This window comes from Tursiops truncatus, chromosome 19, assembly GCF_011762595.2.
Source record: "Tursiops truncatus isolate mTurTru1 chromosome 19, mTurTru1.mat.Y, whole genome shotgun sequence".
Taxonomy (NCBI): Eukaryota; Metazoa; Chordata; class Mammalia; order Artiodactyla; family Delphinidae; genus Tursiops; species Tursiops truncatus.
In genome coordinates, this window is record NC_047052.1 from 43,508,442 (window position 1) to 43,523,888 (window position 15,447).

The 15,447-nt window shown below is 41.1% G+C and overlaps 1 protein-coding gene across 3 annotated transcripts in view; it reads left to right on the forward strand.

The window, feature by feature from the left end:
- Positions 1-9,053: 9,053 nt before the first annotated feature.
- LOC101324695 (zinc finger protein 529) overlaps positions 9,054-15,447 on the forward strand; it is a 149,742-nt gene continuing 143,348 nt past the window's right edge. The window contains exons 1-2 of one of the 3 annotated variants that reach the window (XM_019941178.3): positions 9,054-9,408; positions 11,014-11,107. In XM_019941178.3, the coding sequence (XP_019796737.1) occupies positions 11,099-11,107 (9 nt within the window). In that variant the 5' untranslated portion in view covers positions 9,054-9,408; positions 11,014-11,098. The remainder of the gene's footprint in view (positions 9,409-11,013; positions 11,108-15,447) is intronic. The other 2 variants (XM_073796516.1, XM_073796494.1) reach the window with 2 other exon arrangements.

Here is a 15,447-nt window from a genome sequence, read left to right on the forward strand (position 1 = left end):
GCGGGATCTTTTGTTGTGGTTCGTGGGCTCTTCGTTGCAGCGCGCAGTCTTCTCTCTAGTTGTGGCGCTCTGTAGTTGTGGTGCGCAGGCGCTCTAGTTGTGGTGCGTGGGCTCCAGAGCGTGTGGGCTCAGTAGTAGTGTGCGGGGTCTCTAGTTGTGGCAGGCAGGCTTAGTAGTTGTGGCACACAGGCTTAGTTGCCCCCCCGCATGTGGGATTGACCAGGGATCCCCAACCAGGGATCGAACCTGCGTACCCTGCATTGGAAGGAGGATTCTTAACCACTGGACCACCAGGGTAGTCCCAGGAATGATTTCTTTTCCTCTCTTTTTAATAAGACTTTTGCACAATATAGAGCCCAGACCTTAAAATCCTAGCCTGGTGATTTATTTTATAAGCCCATACAACCACCATTTGATAAAGATAAAGAAACTTTTCAACATCCCAGAAGGCTCCCTTCATGTCTCTTCCCAATCAGTATACCTCAAAGTTAACATTATTTTGATGTCTATCACAGTAGATTCGTTTTGTCTGGTTTTTTTTTTTTTGCGGTATGTGGGCCTCTCACTGTTGTGGCCTCTCCCGTTGTGGAGCACAGGCTCCGGACGCGCTGGCTCAGCGGCCATGGCTCACAGGCCCAGCCGCTCCGCTGCATGTGGGATCCTCCTGGACCGGGGCACGAACCGGTGTCCCCTGCATCGGCAGGCGGACTCTCAACCACTGTGCCACCAGGGAAGCCCTGTTTTGTCTGGTTTTTGAACTTTGTATAAGTGGAATCATACAGTAGGTTCTTTTGTGTCTGGCCTCTTTTACTCAATATAGTGTCTATAATAGCATGACTCTACATATGTGATAAAATTGCATAGAACCAAATATATACAGAAACACAGACACAAACAAGTGCATGTAAAACTGGCAAAATGTGAAGAAGTACTGTGTATTATATCAATATAAATATCCTGGTCATGATTTTTTTTTTTTTTTACAAGAAGTTTACATTGAGGGAAACTGGGTGAAGTTTATGTGGGATCTCTCTATATTATTTCTTACAACTACATATAAATCTACAATGATCTCAAAATAAAAGTTAAAATATAAGTACATAGCTGGGACAAGCAGTTTGCCATTTGGAAAAAAAATTATATCCATACCTCACATCCTGTCACAAGAATAAACTCTAAATAGATCAGGGAGGTAAACATAAAAATATGAAACAATATAGGTCCTAGAAGAAAGCATCGATGAATTCCAGTTTAACCTCCGGGTAAGGAAGAACTTTCTCATTATGACTCAGAAAATAAATGCAGTAAAAGAAAATATTGAGGGGCTTCCCTGGTGGTGCAGTGGTTGAGAGTCCGCCTGCCGATGCAGGGGACACGGGTTCGTGCCCCAGTCCGGGAAGATCCCACATGCCGTGGAGCGGCTGGGCCCGTGAGCCATGGCCACTGAGCCTGCATGCCCGGAGCCTGTGCTCCGCAACGGGAGAGGCCACAACAGTGAGAAGCCCGCATACCGCAAAAAAAAAAAAAAGAAAATATTGAAAATTTTGAAATATTCAAAGATTTGACTATAATTAAAAACACATAAAATCAAAAGACAAATTACAAATAAATATCTTTATCACAGATAAAGGGCTAATACTCCTGTATTAGTTTAATAGGACTGCCATAAACAGAATACAACAGACTGGGTGGCTTAAACAACGGAAATTAATTTTCTCACAGTTCTGGAGAATGGAGGGCCAAGATCAACAAGTTGGCAGCTCTGCTTTCTCCTGAGGTATCTTCTTGGGTTGCAGATGGCTACCTTCTCACTGTGTCCTCATATGGCCTTTTCTCCTACACACCCATCCATGGTATGTCTCTCTATATGTCTTAATCTCCTCTTATAAGGACACTAGTTAGATTGGATTAGGGCCTATCCTATCAGCCTCATTTTAACTTAATTACCTCCTTAAAGGCCCCATCTTCAAATACAGTCACTTTCTAAAGTACTGGGAATTAGGAATTCAACATTTGATTCAGCTTAAAGTTCTGATTCTTCACATCAGCTGAACTTTTACCTGCAATGGCATCTCTCTTTCTGGAGCTGGTTTACTCACTGCTTTCTCTACCATTCAGGGCTATCTCCTTTTTTCCAATGAGGAAATCACATCTGGCTTAGCGATATAAAGTGCTATTTATAGAAAAAGGTGTGGGACTTGGGTCTGTGGTGGTGATGTCAATCAAGGAAGAGGAAGAGAAAGGCCAGAGGAAGATAAGATCACCTTAGGTGTCAAGAAAATGAAGCCTCAGTAAAAACAAAACGCAGTTATTTCTTTCCAGTTATACAAACGTCAGATCAGTTCTTCAAAGGCTCTCCAGAGATTTCCTCCAAAAGGAAAATACTTCCAGCAGGCAGATTATAAACAATCAGGGGAAATACTCTAAACTGGCAAAACCAGACTCCAACATCACATCCTTGTGGTTACATCCCTCCGAGCAGAGTTCAGGCACTTACTTTCCACCTGGGAGAACTTGATGGACATCTTCAGAAGCAACAGTCCTGCAAATGACAAAAACACTCCAAATCTAAAAAGCCTAGTCCCACATGACCCTGGGAAAAAAGGGAGGTTGGATCAGACACAAGAGCTAGGCAGCATATACAAGGAATTTCTCTCCCATGGTTCAGCTTTCTGAGTCCAGCAAGGATATACTAGTTTAATAAATTCCAGAACTTCCTCACAATGAGATAACTTACAGAAATTTAAACTTAAGTATAATTTCTTTATAAGAACAATGTATTGATTTTAGAATATATGCTTTAAGGAATTTTGTTAAAAGGAACTTCTTCAAAAATAGGTGAAAAAAACTCACTGTTGTAAGTCTTTAGGTTAGATTTACAGCTCAGTGTATTCTAAACACAGTCGGATATGAATGATTTATGTTTCCTTCCAACAAACGTGGTTTCTAAGCATGCCTGTGGGTGTTCTGCCTAGAGGAGGAGAGCTAAGAGGCTCACAGCTTGGTCTTGCTGCTTTGTTTTTTGTTTTCTTGATGGGGGATTTATTTCACTTCTGAAATATTAGCCATAATTCCCTATATCCTGTGAGAAAATCACCTTGCTCCATTAGTTTCCTTTTGGACCCAATATCAAGAGATTCAAAACTATAAGCTTGACTAGAAAAAATTCATTTATACCCAGAATTCCTGTGAATTCACAATAATTAGGACATGGAATCAGGATACAGAGCAGAAGATATAGAGTTGGAAAATGGTAGAATCTAGTAGTTAAACAGTTAAAAGCTGAGGACTTTGGAATTTAAATTCTGCTTCTATCTCTCCGGAACTCTGACATTTCACAAGTTATTTCAGCTCTTGGTGCCTCACTTGAAAAATCGGTTTACTGGGAATGATAAGGATACCTCCCTCACAGGGTTCTCATGAGGATTAAATGAGACAATATATGTAAAATACTTAGACTAGTGTATTAGTTAGTGTTCTCCAGAGAAACCGAACCAATAAGATGTGTGTGTATGTGTGTGTGGGGGGGATTAAGAGAGATTTTAAGGAATTGGCTCATAAGGTTGTGAGAGAGAGAGATTTTAAGCAATCAGCTCATGAGATTGTGGAGGCTTGTTAAATCCAAAATCGGCAGGCCAGGCCAGCAGGTTGAACACCCAGGGAACAACTGCAGTTCAAATCTGAAAGCTCTCTGCTGGCAGAGTTCCTTCTTGCTTTGGGAGAGGTCAGTCTTTGTTCTGTTGAGACCTTTAACTAATTCGATGAGGCCCACCCACATTATGGAGGGTAATCTGCTCGACTCAAAGTTCACTGATTTAAATGTTAATCTCATCTAAAAAACATCTTCACAGAAATATCCAGAATGATGTTTGACCGAATATCTGGGCATTGTGCGCAGCCAAACTGATACATAAAATTAGCCATCATAAATCTACCCTGTGACAACCTGGCACGTATATGCATCTCCTTAAGCCATACCTTAATCTCCGAATAAAGACAATAACAAGGTCATACTTCCACCTAATATCATAGAAATATCTTGCAGATAACCAAAAAACACATTAATCCTCTGCCCAGAAGAGGTTGCAAAGTCCTTGGTTGATATTTACTCTTCTCTTTGATATCTCATAACTTAAATATTATGATGTAAAGTTAATAATACTTAAATACAATGATAAAAGGTCAGTACATCTTATGTTACAATGATAAAGGGATAAAAAAGGGAAGAAAACAAAGATATCTACTATACACACATACACAAATACAACAAAATAAGGAAGAAATGCTGATGAGAACTACAGTCCTCATTTCTGAAAGTGATCACACAGTTATAGTTGGCATTTTTATAACTACCTTCTTCCCTTACCCATTCCATATTCCCTTTGCCCTCAGCAAGCACCTCGGCCTGTCATGGTTCTTTACTTGGTGGAGTGACCCAAATATTCATTCTTGAAGAATGTGGCCCGTCAGTCGTCCTGCCTGAGTAGTGTTGTAGCTTTCCATTCACTTTAATCACAGGCCTGTTAATACTAAGAGATACTGGAAAGGCTCCCCTGTACTTGAGACATACTTTTCCTTACCTCCCTTGTGGAGTAGCAATCCAACTTCCTCTTGGTAGGCAAGATCAACCACCCCAGTCAACACAGTAATCCCCTTATTTGCCTGTTGATTCAGAGGGTTAAGGAGCCCAAAATGGCTGGGTAGCAGTCTTTAACTTCCAGTTCAATGGAATCATTGTGTCTCCTGGTGGAAGCATCCCTCCATTTGGAACTAAGACCTCTGGGCAGCAGAACAGAAGTTGTGGGGACAGAAAGCAAAAATTTTTCTATTGGGTTACTAGGGATAATAGTGAGTGGTATCACTCCCATTACTTGATTCCTGGCCTTGTGAATACTGGCCATGGGAGAAACAGCACCAAATATTGGACACTGATCCAGAGCAAATACAGCCTTCAGGAGAACCTTGCCTCAGCCCTGCAAGATACTGCCACCAAGCTGGCATTGTAACTGAGTCTTCAAAACATCATTCCATTGTTCTTTCAAGCCAGCTGCTTCAAGATGGTGGGGAACATGGTAAGACCAGTGAATTCCATGGGAATGGTACCATTGCTGCACTTATTTGTTGTGACATGAGTTTCTTGACCAGAAGCAATGCTGTGTGGAATGCCATGACAGTGGATAAGGCATTCTGCAAGTCCACAGATGGTAGTTTTGGCAGAAGCATTATGTGCAATAAAGGCAAGTCTGTATCCAGAGTGTCTCTTCCAGTAAGAACAAAATGCTGCCCCTTCCACGATGGAAGCAGTCTAGTGTAATCAACCTGCCACCAGGGAATGGTGCCATATTGGGGACTCAGTGTTGGTTTCTTCTGCTGATTGGTCATTTGGCAGTGGCTATAGCCAGGTCAGCCTTGGTGAATGGAAGACCAGGTTGCTGTACCCATGCCTAACCTCCATCACTGCCACCATGGCCACTTTGTTCATGAGCCCATTGGGTGATGACAAGGATGACTGAGGAAAGAAACTGGTATCCACAAAATGGGTCATTCTATCCACTTCATTGAAATCCTCCTCTGCTGAGGTTACTCTCTGGTGAGCATTCACATGGGACACAAATATCTTCATTTTTACCCATTCAGAGAGGTCCATACCTCTTTCCCAGACTTCCTTGTCACCAATTTTCCAATCATGTTCCTTCCAAGTCCCTGACCATCCAGCCAAATCATTGGCCACAGCCCATGAATCCATATATAATTGTACACCTGGCCATTTCTTCTTCCAAGAAAAATAAGTAACCAGGTGCACTGCTTGAAATTCTGCCCAGTAGGAGGATTACATGTGCTGTCAGGGTGTGCTTGGCCTGATCAACATACCACTTTCATTTCATGATGGATTGCTGCTGTGCACACCCAACTTAATGCCTTGGTGGGTCAGATTACAACCAGTTCATGATCGGCAGCTCAGATCGCGTGTTAACTTGGTGGCCCATGGTTAAGTGTTCAGTCGCTACTAAGGCCCAGTAACAGGCCAAAAGCTGTTTCGCCAAAGGAGAGTAGTTAATTGCAGAGGATGGCAGGGCTTTGATTCAAAACCCTAAGGCCCTATGCTGTGATTCACCTATAGGGTCCTGCCGAAGACCCCAGACAGCATCCCTATCTGCTACTGATACCTCAAGCACCATTGGGTCTGCTGGGGTATATGGCCCAAATGGCAAAGCAACTTGCACAGTAGTCTGGACCTGTTGCAGAGTCACAGAGCCTTCTCTTGTTCTGGGACCTACTCAAAACTAGCAACTTTTCAGGTCACTCAGTAAAGGGATGGAAGTAACACATCCAAATGAGGAATATGTTGCCTCCAAAATCCAGAGGCTTCCTAGGCTTTGCGCCTCTTTTTTTGGTTATGGGAGGGGCCAGATAAGGATAAGAACAACTTATCCTTCTTCACCTTAGAAGGGGTATCTGACATGCCCCACACCACTGGGTCCCTAGGAATTTCACTGAGGTAGAAGGCCCCTGAGTTTTTGTTGGATTTATTTTCTACCCTCTGACACACAAATAAATGTCTTACCAGTAAGTCTGGAGTAGTTGCCACTTCTTGCTACTAGGTCCAATCAGCATATTGCCGTCAATGAAATGGACCAGCGTGACATCTTGTGGAAGGGAAAGGTAATCGAGATCCCTATGAACTAAATTACGACATAGGGTTGGAGAGTTGATATAGCCCTGAGGTAGAACACTGAAGATGTAATGCTGGCCTTGCCTGCTGAAAGCAAACTGCTTCTGGTTGTCTTTATTAACAGGGATGGAGAGGAAAAAAATTTGCCAGATCAATGGTTGCATACCAGGTACCAGGGAATGTGCTAATTCCCTCAAGGAATGAAACCGCATTTGGTACAGCGGCTACAATTGGATTCACTACCTGGTTTAGCTTATGATAATCCATTGTCATTCTCCAGTATCCATCTGTCTTCTGCATAGGCCAAATAAGCAAGTTTAATGTGGATGTGGTGGGAATCACCACCCTTGCATCTTTCAAGCCCTTAATAGTGGCACTAATCTCTGCAATGCAGTGTTTCTTTTGGTTTACTATTTTTCTAGGTAGAGGCAATTCTAGTGTCGTCCATTTGTCCTTTCCCACCATAATAGCCCTCACTCAACAGGGCAGAAAGCCAGTGAGGGGATTCTTACAGTTCCTGAGTATGTCTATCTCAATTATCCATTCCAGAACTTGGGGGAAAAACCACAGGATGGGTTCAGGGTCCACTGTGAGATGGACTTGAGCTAAAACTTCATTGATCACCTGATTTCCATAAACGCCTACTCTGACTGGTGGACAACAATGATGTTTTGGGTCTCCTGAAATTAGTGTCAATTCAGAGCCATCGTCCAGTAATCCCTGAAAGGTCTGATTATTTCCTTTTCCTCAACATACAGTTATCCTGGTAAAGCCTGTAGGTTCTTTTGGGAAAGCTTAGGGGAAAAATTAACAGTATACATTTTTGGCAATGGAGCAGCGTCTCTCATTAAAGGGGTTCTAAGTTTGCACACTGGGTCAAGTCTGGGAATTGAGCGGCCATGACTCTCTGTTTTTATTATTCAAGTTAAGCTTTTGTTCTCTTGACTTAGAACTCTTCCACTTATACAGATCAAGTTAAGAATTTAGTAGACTTCCCATCTATTTCACTTCCACCAAAGAATATCAACCATACTCCCAGTAACCACATAACAGAAATTAAAAAACAAACCAACTAAAAAACCTTTCATGGTCATTTTGTATTCTTCATCACAATAAATTATTTTATATTTTTAAAGTCATGTTTTAACTCTTCTTAGATTTAAAAGAATTTCCATTGGAAATTTAAATTTTCAAGTAACTCTGATGCTTCAGGAAGCTTAGCCATTATTATCTTTTTAGAGATATGTGAGGTTCAGAGTAGGTATCACCTCTGCTCAATCTCACACACATAATATTGCAGTCTCTCACAGTTTCTAAATTCAGATCACAACCACACACTGTCTTCCATCCAGATCTTAACTTGCATAAATTGCATTCTAACACACACAAAAACACCTCTACCAAATCTCTTGCATGACCTCCCACTCAATCATACTCAAAACATCAAAGTCACAACGTTATAATCACCAGCCCTTTTACTGCCATATGCAGAGACTTGGGTACAGTCACAAACCACTTTCACATACTTTATATATTTCACTCAACACCCCTCCCAGTGATAGGCTCAAGTGCAAACCATCTAAGGTACAGTCACAAACCACATGTTCTCACAGATACTATATCTCCTCACACTTAAGAGATGGAGCTTCTGGCCTCAGCAAGATTAAAAAGCTTTACCATAGATGTGTTCCTTATCGCAGATAATCGTACTAGTTTCCACCCCTCTGGATTAATTCCAGCCTGTCACACACACTTAGACACACAATGTCACCTCACACCCCCCCCCCCCCCCACGAACGGCCCAGGACCAGCTCGCCTGCCCCAAGGATCTGTGATTCATCCACTGGGTCCCTCCTAGTTACAACAGACCAGCTTCCTCCCTTCGCTGGTGAAATTAACCCGCGGACACTCGCCACACCTAAACCCTCCCAGTAGTCATAGGTGGACCCAGCTCAGACAGCCTTCCACAGAACGTTGTGAGGTCACTGCCAGCATAGCCAGCCACGCCACCCGCAAGCATGCGTAATCAATCACACGGTCTCAAAGCACCACTCACAGGTAAGTCACATCACATTATGCCACCTCACAATCACTGCACGTGGCCGAGCTCACTGCTTGAACCTACACGAATATGTAGCACATCCACTTTCACATACAGATTTCCTCACGCATGACACCCTCACAGTCGGTGTCACATAATCATCTGCCTCTCGATGAGACGCACCCCCGCATACGTAACGGACTCACAGAATACATCTCGCATCGCAACCGCGGAGAGAACCATCCAGAGGTTGGATCTCTCCGCACCAGACAACAGTTCTCTTAAGCCCGCGAACGTGCACATTGGGAGGGTCGGGACAGCCACCGTGTCAGGTTTGAAATCCGTCCTCAGAGAAATCTGAGGTTCCGAATTCAGACCCCCAAACCCAGGTGTGAGCCACGCAAACTGGGTGGTTGTGTCGTCACTCCAAGCCCGAGTGAAACAGCGCAGGTGCGGCCGGAAGTCGGGCGGAAGACCTACCTCTTTAGCCTCCCGGGCTCCTTCCTCTAGGACTAAGTTTCCCAGAGGACGCGGCTTTCCAAAGCTACTTCCGGTCAGAACGTCGGTTGAATGGTCGGCCGCAGAGGCAGTTGAGGGCTTCCCTTTACGGGTAGAGTAGGCAGGGCTCGGCGTGCGGCTTCGCCGGGAAGTCCAATCAGAACTTGGACCAGAGCTCCTCCTGAGGATGCTGAAGGTGAGGAATCCTGTAGCCCCAGGACCGGGCAAGAGGAGTGTCTGGAGTGTTAGGCCTCTTAGTGCGGGAGCAGACCTAGGGAGAGTAGGTTAGTCTGTGCGTGCGTGACGGAAATCAGTCTCATGACTAAGGGTATTTGGCTGTTTGTTGTGACAGCAACTGGATTCGTGCTTTTGTGACCGTTGTAATTTTGTGCATTGGCCATGTGTGTAAATGGAGTTTGTATGTGTTTATGATCATGATTGCGGGTGACTATTTGTGTAAGCCCCATTTACTTATATAAAGAAAAGCACATTTACACAAACATTTAAACCCAGGCTCACCGTAATCAGGTAGTTAGGAAGACATTCCAGTAGGCACCTATAGATTCATACACACGTCATAAAGCCAAAGCCACATAATCCCACCATCCCCCCCGTGTTTATCATCATCATACAACCTCAAAGTGACTTATATAGTAAAAAAAAAAAAAAAAGAAAAAGAAAGGAAACAACAACAAACAACTAACCGTATGCCCACTTAGTCGGTGTCCTCCACAGTTATCTGAAGAGCTCACACACATCACCAAGAATCAGAGAAACATAGTCTTCATGGTCACAGACAACATCTACTCCACACCACACTCAAGGTCACACAAAATTTGAGCTTCCAGAAAAACCTAGTATCTCATAATTTTTCTCTACCTCACTACTTCTGCCATTCCCCTTAGAAACACCTCTAATTGGAGGAAAGAATGGCACTGTTGCACATCCAAAAACAGTGTCTAAGATGATTAGGTGCTGCATCTTACCTGAAATTTTCACATTAACCTTCAAAATTCCTTTGTTATGTTACTTCATTTAAAGTAAAAGTTATCTATAATTCTTCAACCACTCTGAACATTTTATTGCAAATGTTTTCACCCTCTGTGTACATACATATATGCTTATGTTCATGAGTATTTTTTCCCCAAAGATTAGAACACAATACACATTGTTTTGTATTTCCTTATTAAAAGATATTTAGGTCTTTTTTGCCTGTATTTAGGGATGAATTTCAGAAGATTTTCCAGGATGTGGTTTTTTAAATTCTCACCGGTACTTCAGACTCAAGTATTTATTTTGCTCCGGACATCTTTGTTCTATTTCTTCTTTTCAGTGTTGCTTTAGTGTCTATTTTTGAAGTTCCTGTTACACAAGAATGTTAGATATAACCAAAGATCTGTTACATCTTTTGAGTCATTTTCTCTTTCCCTGACCTTTTCATAAGGTCCATTTCCTTTTCTTTTTCCTCTTAATTCAGTGAGAATCTGGTCAGGGTAGGTCTGAGCAGGCCAGTTGGCTTGATTTTATCATAGTGTTGGGACACTGATTTGCCTCTCTAGATCACTCCTGCTAAAGAGCCTGGGCCCAGTCTTTCTTGAATCCATAGCTGGATTCCCTCCTTGCTTTGAGTAAGGTTGGGATTGGTTCATCTTTTCTCTGATCTTTTATGTATGTGTGTATGGGGTCTGGGAGTAAGAGATGTGAAGTGGGGGAAATGTCATTCTAAGTTAGCACATTGGGAGCTCAGAGGCAAGATCATCTCATGTTTGTTTTTGTTTATTTTTAAACCCCTCTCATTCAGCAACACTTTCTTTGGACTGTGAATTTCTTCTAAAGTGGAACTAAGAAGACAACTAATAAATACATTGAATTCTAAAAAAAAAGCCATGGCCCATGTAAGTTGTTGTTTTCTTGTTCCTCATTGAAGTAGTCCTCTTTTTTTCCTATAGGTCATGTGAATATTTGCATTCTGCATCCTGATATTGTTACCTAACTGAATATCACACAGTAACTTGCCAGTGAGTGAGTAAGTGATTGTGCCAAAAATATAGGATCTTCCTTTTTTACTCATCTCTCTAACCAGTTTATATACTCATTCAGTAAATCATTACTTATTTCCCATATGCTGAGTCTTCTGCCAGAATAAGGAAAGAACAGAAATAGTATCCTTTTGAGGGAAATATTGATGTTCTTCTTGTCAGAACTTTGGTTTGATGAACTGATTTAACAAATATTTATTGAATATCTACTATGTGATAGGCATTCTTTTAGAGAACTAGGAATAAATCAGTGGGGGGTAAAAATCAGACACATACAAATCATTCCTTGTGGAACTTGACTTGTAATGAAAGAGACAGAAAGTAAATAATCAGCTTATATAGTACAAGACTTAAGACACACATATATATGTGCATATGTATGTATGTATATACATTATATATATATATATATGGTCAACTCTCCATATCTGTGGGTCCCACATCTATGGATTCAACCAACTGTAGATTGAAAATCTTCAGGAAAAAAAATTCCAGAAAGTTCCATAAAGCAAAACTTGAATTTGCTTCATGCAAGCAACTATTTACATAGCATTTCCATTATATTAGGTATTATAAGTAATCTAGAGATGAGTTAAAGCATGTGGGAGGATGTGTGTAGGTTATACGCAAATACTATGCCATTTTACATGGGACTTGAGCATCTGCAGCTTTTGGTATCTGCGGGGGTCCTGGAACTAATCCCCTGTGGATACCAAGGGATGACTGTGTATATGTAGTGAACAAAATAATTGTATGGTAAAACTAAGACGAAAGAGCAAATATATGTCTTATCAATCAGTGACTGTATATGAGTTCTCTTTGTTTGTTTGTTTTGTTTTAATTTTAATTTTTGGGTGCGTTGGGTCTTTGTTGCTGCACTCAGGCTTTCTCTAGTTGCAGCAAGTGGCGCTAGTCTCCATTGCAGTGCACGGGCTTCTCACTGCAGTGGCTTCTCTTGTTGTGGAACATGGGCTCTAGGCACGTGGGCTTCAGTAGTTGTGGCACGTGAGCTCAGCAGTTGTGGCTCATGGGCTCTAGAGTGCAGGCTCAGTAGTTGTGGCTCATGGGCTTAGTTGCTCCATGGCATGTGGGATCTTCCCAGACCAGGGCTCAAACCCATGTCCCCTTCATTGGCAGGCGGATTCTTAACCACTGCACCACCAGGGAAGTCCCTGGATATGAGTTTTAACATACCTATTAAGAGAAAAAGTCTTTCAGATTGAGTCACAAAGAAAAATTCAACTCTCTGCATCAGATGCTTAAGTGATTCAGTGATTCAGAAGGTTTAATAAAAGGATGGACAAATTATACCAGGCAAATGAAAACTAAAGGAAAACATACTAAACTTTAGGCCACATCACACAATTAAACATGGCAAAGAGGGACTTCCCTGGTGGTCCAGTGGTTAAGAATCCGTCTTCCAATGCAGGGGATGCGCGTTCCATCCCTGGTTGGGGAACTAAGATCCCACATGCTGTGGGGCAACTAAGCCCATGCCACAACTAGAGAGCTCGTGTGCTGCAACTACAGAGCCCATGCTCTCTGCAGCCTGCACACCACAACTACAGAGCCCATGCACTCTGGAGCCCATCCGCTGCAAGGAAAGATCCCACGTGCTGCAACTAAGACCTGACACAGTTGAAAATAAATAAATAAATATATTTTTTTAAAAAACATGGCAAAGAAGGACACTACATAATTCTAAAGTGTAAATTTCAAAGTGAAGCTAAAATACTTATGAATTACCTACATATAAAATATTACAGCAGCAACTTTCCTAAAACAAATAGAAAAGCAGATAGAAGAAGAAATAGATACTTGCCAGCAGTAGGGGATATTAGTTAACCGTCTTAGTCAAAGTCAAGACAAGTGGACAAAATTTAGTTAAGGATATTGAAGTACTAAATCACATACTCCATCAAATCTATCTTATTGATATACATGAAATGCTAATAGTAGTGAATATGCATTTTTTAGGTATCCATGGACCATTCAGAAGAAAATGACAAAATATTAGGCTGTAGTAAAGCCCAAAAAGTACAAATGGTAGACAGTATTCTCTGAACACAGTGAAATACAACTAGAATTTAATTACAGAATCAGAAAAATTGTTATTCTTACCAGAAGTTTATAAAATCTGTCTTAGTAACTGCTGAATCAAAGAAGAAATATAATCTAAAAAGTGAAAAATTTCTCATGTCAGTGATAGCACTACATATTGGAACCCATGGAATTTAGTTAAAGCAGGACTCTAAGGGAAAAGTCATAGATTTAAATGCTTCTAACAAAAAATAATGAAAATTTGTAAGTTAAAAATAAGTAGAAAGAAATCTGGAAGGGATTTACAAAGATAAAAATTACATGTGTTACAAAACAGGAAAAAATTATAACTAATAAGATAAATCAATAAGTTAAATCACTAACCTTTGAATCATGAATGAAAAGGGAGAAAGCACAAATATACAAAATGAAAAGGGGAAAATCCACAGAAACAAAGGAAATTCAATAGACTCTTGAAAAAAATACTGTATTTGATTCTTTGCAAATCCATTTTATTTATTCACATATACACCATTTTCAATTGCTCTCTCTTCTTGAGATCTGAATTTCTGTTTGATATCATTTCTTTTTGGCCTGAAGACATTTCCTTAGCATTTCCTGTAGTTTGTATCTTCTAGTGACAAATCCTCTCAGCTTTCTTTATGTGAAAATGTCTTTATTCCTCCTTTATTTATAAGATAAGTCAGGACTTGCATCCTCCTCCTCTATTTTCTGGAAGAGTTTTTTTTATAGAATTAGTATTATTTATTCCTTAATTGTCTGATAGAGCTCACCAGCAAAAAGCATCTGTGGTAGGCAGAATAATGAGCCCCCCTCAAAAAGAAACTGTCTACGTGCTAATCCTAGAACCTGTGAATAGGTTACCTTACGTGGCAAAAGAGACTTTGCAAATATGATTAAATTAATGCTTTAAAAAATAAATTTATTTATTTATCTATTTATTTTTGGCTGTGTTGGGTCTTCGTTGCTGCATGCAGGCTTTCTCTAGTTGCAGCAAGTGAGCGGTGGCTGCTCTTCGTTGCGGTGCACGGGCTGCTCACTGCGGTGGCTTCTCTTGTTGCAGAGCACAGGCTCTAGGTACACAGGCTTCAGTAGTTGTGGCATGTGGGCTCAGTAGTTGTGGCTTGCGGGCTCTAGAGCACAGGTTCAGTAGTTGTGGCACACGGGCTTAGCTGTTCTGCGGCATGTGGGATCTTCCTGGACCAGGGATTGAACCTGTGTCCAGCATTGAATCCGGCAGGTGGATTCTTAACCACTGTGCCACCAGGGAAGTCCCCCAAATTAATGCTTTTGAGATGGGGAGATTATCTTGGGTTATCTGAAGATAACCCAAAGAGGATGTGCGTATGGAATATGCATACTTCGGTTAAAAAAATGCAACATTACTGGCTTTGAAGATAGAGGAAGTGGGCCATGAGCCAAGGAACATAAGTAACCTCTAGAAGCTAGAAAAGGTGAGGAAATGGACTCTTTCCTAGAGCTACCAGAAAGGTGCACAGCCCTGCCAACACCTTGATTTAGTCTAGTAAAACCCTTGTTGGACTTCTAACCAACAGATCATAAATTTGTTGTTTTAAGCTACTGCATTTGTGGTGATACGTGCAGCATCAGTAGAAAACTAATACACCATCTGAGTTTAGAGTTTTCTTCATGGGGAGACTTTAATTTCTTTAATAGATAAAGGGCTTTGGTTTTTTTTTTTTTTCTTGAATTAGTTTAGTAATTTGTGCCTTTCAGGGAATTAGTTTATTTCAACTTAGATGTCAAATTTATTGGCAGAAAGTTGTTCATAATATTCCCTTATTATCATTTTAATGCCTGTCAGATCTACAGTAATGCACACTTTTAAATTCCTGATATTGATAATTTATGTCTTCTTTTCTTGATCAGTATACTAGCAGCCTGTCAATTTTATTGGTCTTTTCGAAGAACCAGCTTTTAGTTTTACTGGTTTTTCTCTCTAGTTTGCCCTTGCTGTTTCACTGATTACTGATCTTATTTATTCTTTCCTTTGTTCTGTATATTTTAGATTTAATTTTCTCTTATTTTTCTAGCTTAAAATTCCCTTTCTTCTTTCACCCGTGGGTTATTTAGAAGAGTGCTCTTTAACTTCCAAATATTTGGGAGCTTTTCCA